At 36.6% G+C, this 7453-nt stretch overlaps 1 protein-coding gene across 3 annotated transcripts in view; it reads left to right on the forward strand.

The window, feature by feature from the left end:
* Positions 1 to 7050, forward strand: part of BTAF1 (B-TFIID TATA-box binding protein associated factor 1) — a 53850-nt gene extending 46800 nt beyond the window's left edge. For all 3 annotated transcript variants that reach the window (XM_075717989.1, XM_075717991.1, XM_075717990.1), the window contains 10 exons: positions 94 to 171; positions 249 to 378; positions 1091 to 1232; positions 1420 to 1550; positions 1996 to 2121; positions 2928 to 3080; positions 3675 to 3886; positions 4043 to 4202; positions 4801 to 4971; positions 5218 to 7050. In XM_075717989.1, coding sequence (XP_075574104.1) covers positions 94 to 171; positions 249 to 378; positions 1091 to 1232; positions 1420 to 1550; positions 1996 to 2121; positions 2928 to 3080; positions 3675 to 3886; positions 4043 to 4202; positions 4801 to 4971; positions 5218 to 5364 — 1450 coding nt within the window. In that variant the 3' untranslated portion in view covers positions 5365 to 7050. The remainder of the gene's footprint in view (positions 1 to 93; positions 172 to 248; positions 379 to 1090; positions 1233 to 1419; positions 1551 to 1995; positions 2122 to 2927; positions 3081 to 3674; positions 3887 to 4042; positions 4203 to 4800; positions 4972 to 5217) is intronic.
* The last annotated feature ends 403 nt before the right edge of the window (positions 7051 to 7453 follow it).

A 7453-nucleotide genomic window follows, 5' to 3' on the forward strand; every position in this document is an offset into this window, starting at 1 on the left:
TGGGCATGGTAAAACTTGTGATGGTACCTTTAAAGGCTGAAATAATAACATATGTAAGGAACACTGCAGTTATGATCTCTTTTTTTCCTTAAGATTACAACACCAGGTGAAAAGACACAATCTCATAGTGGCTTCATATGATGTTGTGAGAAATGACATTGACTTCTTCAGGTAAGAACTGGTTTGTTTTCTGGGGTTTTTAATAGCTTAGAATTTTAAATGCCACTTAAGTCTCTGTTCTTTTCTAGAAATATTAAGTTTAATTACTGCATTCTTGATGAAGGCCATGTAATAAAAAATGGAAAAACAAAGCTGTCAAAAGCAGTAAAACAGCTGACTGCCAATTACAGGATAATTCTTTCTGGGACACCAATCCAGGTAACTCCTTTTCTTTTTTCCTAACGAGTTGGGTGAGTAGTAGAAAACAAGCAGAAGAGATCTACTTTGCAGTCCATTTTATTGTGCTTTTTAGCAGAGTTGTCTTGTTCAGAGTATACATTGTTTTTTTTTTAAAAAAAAAAAACCAAAGCCTTTAATTGCTAAATGCTTGAAACAACATCTTTTTCCTTTCCCAGTATACTCATGTATAGGGGAATGGGTGCAAGATCCGTGATACTAATGGGGCTCAAAAGTTTGCGACAAGGCTTTCTCTACCACTTGTTCTTTAAGTAGCAGGCAGGGAAGGGGAGAGAGCATTTCCTTATGCCTCTAGTGAAATGCAAGAAACTTGACTCCGAGAACTCCAGATTTTGGGCTTTGTCCAAAATGACTTATCTGTGGAGTATGTGTCTCTTCCAGAACTGAGACCACTGGTGTCTCCTGGGTTTTGTTGTCCAGAAGAACTCGGGGTGTGGCTTAAGACATCAGACACAGTAAAAAGTCCATTTATATGTTGAAGTGCATGTACAGGTCTTCCTGTAAGTTAGGTTGATGAAAGAGCCACCAAGTTCCAGGAGCGCAAAAGTATGTTGAAGCATTATGTTTGTTGTGTTTTATAGGCAGTGTTAAATATGCATGGAAATGTTTCTGGTAACTTGTAACAATTCATTACTTTTGAAAATAATTTAACAAATGTTTCTTTTGTGTTCAGAACAACGTCTTAGAGTTGTGGTCATTGTTCGACTTCCTTATGCCAGGATTTTTGGGTACTGAACGCCAATTTGCAGCTCGTTATGGCAAACCAATACTGGCAAGTAGAGATGCCCGAAGCTCCAGTCGAGAACAAGAGGCTGGTAAGGATCAAACCTTAAATCTTGGTTTTCTTGTTTTCTTCCCTTAAATAAGAACTGCTAATGAAAAGAGAAAGTGCAGTCAGTTCCAACATAAGACATTGGGGGGGGGTGGGGTGGGGTGGTGAATGTTTGAATTTTTTTTTTTTTTCTTTTTCCACTAAAATACTGCTTCCATTGCCTTCACTAGGGGTTCTTGCAATGGAAGCACTGCACCGCCAAGTTCTGCCATTCCTGCTAAGGAGAATGAAAGAGGATGTACTGCAAGATCTTCCACCCAAAATTATTCAAGATTATTACTGTATTCTTAGTCCTCTACAGGTATGCTTAAAAAGTGGCTGGAAGCTTAGTTTCTTTTTCAGCACAAATAAGACCACAAAGGAGCCACTTTTGCATTCCTGGATCAATCTGGTGTCAGCTCTGACATCCTCTGGGACCACAGGACTAAAAAGTTTTTCTAGTAACGTGTTAAAAACTAATTTCAGTCCAGTTGCAATATAGTACTTCTTTAGCTTAATTTCCGGCACCATTCTACATGAACAACATCTAGACATCTGCAGATTTTTTTTAAAGAGTACTTTCCAAACGGAAAGAAAATAAATTGCAAGAGATTCCACTGTTAATGTTGATCTTGTGCAACATATAAAATAGCTTTCTTGATTTATGATAATTCAGAACTTTAACTCAGAACTAAATTCTAAAAATGACTGTTTGTCTTCTGTCGGGGAAAACATACTCATCCTCTTGTCTGGGGCCTGGTCTACAGGTTCAGCTTTATGAAGATTTTGCCAAGTCTCGTGCCAAATGTGATATTGATGAAACAGTTTCTTCAATTTCACTGAATGAAGAAACTGAAAAACCAAAGCTCAAAGCTACAGGTCATGTATTTCAGGTACAGATTTCTTCAGTAATTTTTACTACCTAGTTTGTTTATTTCTGGTAACTGTATTTCTGCATTTAATAAAAAATGAAAATGAAAATAGTTCACTTAGACATTTCTGGTCATAGGATCTAAGTAAAATATTTAGATTTTGGATCAGATAGCTATACATCACATTCCAGGCAATTATGCTTAAACTATGTTTTTGTGTCTTAAGTCTCATAAAACTTTCTTAAATTCTTAATGTGTTCTGCTCACAGCTGGTGTTCAGCTATTTTGTAGATCTTGGATATTACTTTCAATTAAAAACTGATTACCAAAACTGCAAAACCTCAAAACAAGAGGGAACTAATTTTCATCTCATCAGTTGTTACACTACAAAATTAAGATTCTAAAACATGAACAAAAAAGTTTCCTTAAGGTTAGAGCTCAATTTATGAAGGTTCATGGTCTGACAGCATTGCAGATTAAGTCTTGGCTACTTGGAAACAATAATTCCCAAAGGCTCTGCACAGCTCCCAAATCCATCTACTCTATCCCACACTGACTTGAAGGTGTGGGAAACGGTAGTCTTTGCACTGTTCCTGCAACAGGAACAAAGATCATTATGCTCCTAACAGTTATTGGATACGGTCTGAAATACAGATTTTCTCAATATAAATGTGCAACCTTCTTGTAATGAAAATATACCCTAAAGTCCAAATTGTGGAATGTGGCTGAGTGGTCCTTATACTTAAAATCAATTCTGTCTATCCTTTTTTTTGTAACTACATTATTGCTAACCATTTCTTTGAACTTCATTTCCAAAATAATTAAAGGCATTGCAATACTTACGGAAGCTATGCAACCATCCGGCATTAGTGTTAACAACCCAACATCCAGAATATAAAAGAATTACGGAGCAGCTCGCAGCTCATAATTCATCCCTTCGAGATATCCAACATGCACCTAAGCTGTCTGCTTTAAAACAAGTAAGTAGACTTGCACGTTGTGCCTTAAATTTCCTAAATGTGTCTTTACTGATGTTACAATGTAGAAGGTTTTGTTTTAAGACTTCATCAATATGAAAACTGATCTTAAAACAGTAGTTAAGCAGCAAATGAAATAGAGTCCAAGGGTTTTTTAGGCATATGCCCTATTATTCCTGTTAATTCAAGGGGGAGGGGGAAGCACAAGCTTTTGCTTCAAGGTGATGATGATCATGTAATTTTTGCTGCCTTGTCAAAAACCTTATTTTTATTCTGTTTCTTACTCCTGTCCCTCTTGTTACAGGAAAAACTTTTCCCCTATTTATTATACAGGAGACCATTAGCTTGATAAAGTTAGATTGCATTACATAATTAAATTCTATTGTAAGTAAAGCAAAATGAAGAAAATGACTATTCTGTTGACTCTTAAATTTTTCATAGTTTGACAGTGAAGCCAAACTTTGCATTATGTCATTTAAGTGACTGTCATTCACTGACTTCCTTCTGTAGTTTATTGTTTCTCTTATTTCTACTTCTGATAGTCCATCCATGTCAGTATTTACATGATGATACACTTTAATGCCCTTTTACTTTAAGCTGCTGCTAGACTGTGGTTTGGGGAATGGTGGATCTTCAGAAAGCGGTACAGAAGCTGTTGTGGCCCAGCACAGAGTACTTATCTTCTGTCAACTTAAAAGCATGCTGGATATAGTGGAGCATGACCTTCTCAGACCTCAGTTACCTTCAGTTACTTATTTACGACTAGATGGCAGCATACCTGCTGGTCAGAGGCATTCCATCGTTTCACGGTAAGCACATCCCTTCATAACCAGTATGAGGCCAACTGTAATGAACTGTACTATTTACATGGCACAGTATTGTTCTTTGTCTGCCTCAGAGCAGTTGAGGTTCATAAACTCGTTATTTAAATGAAATTTACCATGCTTAACTCTTTTTGTATGCAGGTTTAATAATGACCCATCTATAGATGTTCTTTTGCTCACCACTCATGTTGGTGGACTGGGACTTAACTTAACAGGGGCTGATACAGTAGTATTTGTGGAACATGACTGGAACCCAATGAGAGACCTGCAAGCCATGGATCGGGCACATCGCATTGGGCAGGTGATAAAACTCTTAATTTCTCATAAGTTTTTTCCCTTGCTGAACTCCTGTTTCTTTGCTACAACCTTACCCAAATTCATATAGTAAAAGTGACATCTGGGGGTCTCCACCAAGCTCACACTGCTGTCTTGCAAATATGTCAAATGTTGAAGTGTGTGCTTTCTTATCCTACCCCCAAGTTGGTACGCCTTCTCTTCTCTTCTGTACTTCCTGAGCTGCTGAGGGGAGGCCAGGGAAGAATCGCCCTTCAGTGGAGGAAGAGATGCAACTGAGACAAGGAACTGAAGGGAAGCCCCACAGGGTTGTCCTTCGCTGATGCCTGGAAACGGAAAGTGTTACTGCTGTTAGTCTCCCTCTACAGCTGTAAAAAGCAGTGAATCCTTAACTTCTGAGTATGGATGCAATTGCAGGTGCCTCTACTATATGCTGGCATAGTCTCATTCTTTTCATCTGACATGGGTCAGACTTACTGAGTCCAATTAGGGTGACTCCAAGCCAAACTGCTTCCAGACTGTCCATGATGAATACTAAAAGGTTATGCTTTCTTGAATACCCAAGATGATATTTTTTTAGCTAAGTGTGCTTTTTTTCCTTTCAGAAACGTGTTGTTAATGTGTATCGCCTGATAACCAGGGGAACTCTGGAGGAGAAGATCATGGGTCTTCAGAAGTTCAAAATGAATATTGCAAATACAGTGATCAGCCAAGAAAACACAAGCCTACAGAGCATGGGAACAGAACAGCTTCTTGATCTGTTCACCCTTGACAAGGTAAAGAACCATTTTTACAAATACCCACCAAAAATAGAGTAAGCTCAGGGAAAAAGCTTTGCTTTGAAACGTAAAATTTAATCAGACTAACACTTGAAATTGGAATGATGAATAGTAGACAGCTCTCTGAAAAGCAGGAGGAAATTATATTTCCCCAAAAGAATGATCAGACTTGAAGAATTTAGTATATTCCTGAAAAAGTCATTGTGTATCTTAATTCTTTCCCCCCCCCCGCCTTTTGTGAAGGATGGAAAAACTGAAAAAGCAGATACCTCTACCTCTTCTGGGAAAGCATCAATGAAATCAGTACTCGAAAACCTTGGAGAACTATGGGATCAAGAACAGTATGACACTGAATACAGTCTTGAAAACTTTATGCATTCATTAAAGTAACCATCATATATTCATAATACAACTGCTGCTAGTTCACGTATCTTTCTGCTGATATTCAGCAAACTTCAAAGCATATATAGTGAACCTTTAGCTTAATGTGTAAATAGACTTATTGAAAGAAGAATCTTCAAAAGACTGGCACTGAGTAGTGTCACCTGTTTCACTGGGGAGTTGTTCTGTCTTAAACATTTGCACTGTATAAAAGAACTTTAATTGTAAACATTGTGAGGTGGTTTGAATTTTACTTGTTCTGAACGGCTGCAAATTCTTACTTGGTAAAAGAATAAAACAAAGCAAGTTTTTACATATGTTAACAAGTGTTACTTCTGTTTGAAGTTAACGTCCACCCTTATTTCTTTCTGTATCTATAATAGTTTTGTACAGTTGTTTCAGTGAGTACTTCAGGTTGTTCAGTGTACATTTTTCTTTTAAACACAACTGGCTTCTATGGTGTATTAAAAAACAATTTTCAACTTAAACTTACTTTCAGATCATTTCAGGACTTGTATCACCAGAGGCAAAGCCTAGAAGCCTTGAAAGTATTGAATAATTAAATAGCACTAGGTATGTGCACCCACCTTTGTATATTAAGTATAAATGTATTATGCTCTTCAGTCTTTTGACACCATCTTGAGAGAACAGCTGACTTGAACTTTTTAATGTAATGAGCTATATTAAATACAGGTAAAGGCCTATTTGAGGTCATGTTTGCATCCTGTTAGCAGGGGTGTACTTTTTTAATTTATCTATAAGGCTAGAATATAGCCACTTTGAGAGATGCATGTATTCAGTATGTTTCAATCCTATATATTTTTTGTAACTAAAAGAAGAAATTAAATATACAGACAGACATTTTCCAGAAGTAGATTTTACACTGTCTAGGATTCTAAAATCCATGCTCAAGTGACTGTTTACTAAACTGATGCATGATTTAAAGCTTCTTAAAGGAATAGGGAGGACTTTTTTTCTTTAGGAGAAAATACACATAGAAATACCTACATTCAGTTTGAGGGAATTGAATAGTTGAAATTGTGTAACAAAGATAGCAAAGGACTTTAATAGCAGTGAGTGAGAATACTATGGCTGTATGTTATGCAGCTTTTTATAAAAGGGAGGCAGTAGTAAAAGTGTGTTTCTAGATGTGCATATGTACCAGTATATGCACTTTTTATAAATATTAAATTATAGATAACTTACAGCAGTTGTCTGAATACATAGAATATATGTATAAATATAAAACCTAAGGTTTGTAGCTTGCTGTGTGCTTAAGCATCAGAGCTTAAAAACCACCAGAGACCTCAACTATGTAAAATAAGATTGTTTTAAAACAATATATATAAATCAAGACTGTTCTGCAGCATTGGAGATGAATTAATGTCACATTTCAGTAGTTATGAACTGCCATATTGTAACTAAATTAGCATTCCATGAAAATAAACAAAACTGGGAATATCTAACTTGTATGTTGTGTATGTCCATGTTTAGGTTTTTTTCTGTAGAGAAGACCTCTTCCACTGTAGCTGACTAGGTAAAAGACGCTTTTGGAAATTACAGCTGGATTACTAGTATTATATTAGTTCATTTCTACCTTCATACGTAGAATATTTCTGTTGTGCTTTCAACTGAGACAAGATGGGGCTTGGTGTTCTGTTTGCAGAGCAATTATAATGCTGGAATACGGGGTACTTTAAGATAACTTGGTGCAGTAATCTGGTGTGATAGTGCCCAGAAATAACAAGGTACTTCAATAAAGAAACATCTTATTTAGTCATAAAACATTGCATATGTTTTTCTTGAAGAGTTTTATTAGTTGCAGTGGGTAGGGAACTGTTTGGCTCCTGTTGGAAAAGAAATACACAGCAAAGGACTGCTTTAAACCAGTTATTTATCACATTGAGGTTGCTATGCAACCATAATACTCTTAGTGATGGCTCTCTTGGATATGACATCAAAAAGACTCCTGCACCTGGAAAATGGCGGGGGAGCAGAACCTAGAATAATTGTTTCAAGATTACTATGTGTACTGACTGATCTTAAGTGTTCTGTGAATTAACACTTTCAAAATGGAAAACAGCAGGAATACAGCACT

This window comes from Pelecanus crispus, chromosome 10 (genome assembly GCF_030463565.1).
Source record: "Pelecanus crispus isolate bPelCri1 chromosome 10, bPelCri1.pri, whole genome shotgun sequence".
In the NCBI taxonomy this organism is placed as follows: domain Eukaryota; kingdom Metazoa; phylum Chordata; class Aves; order Pelecaniformes; family Pelecanidae; genus Pelecanus; species Pelecanus crispus.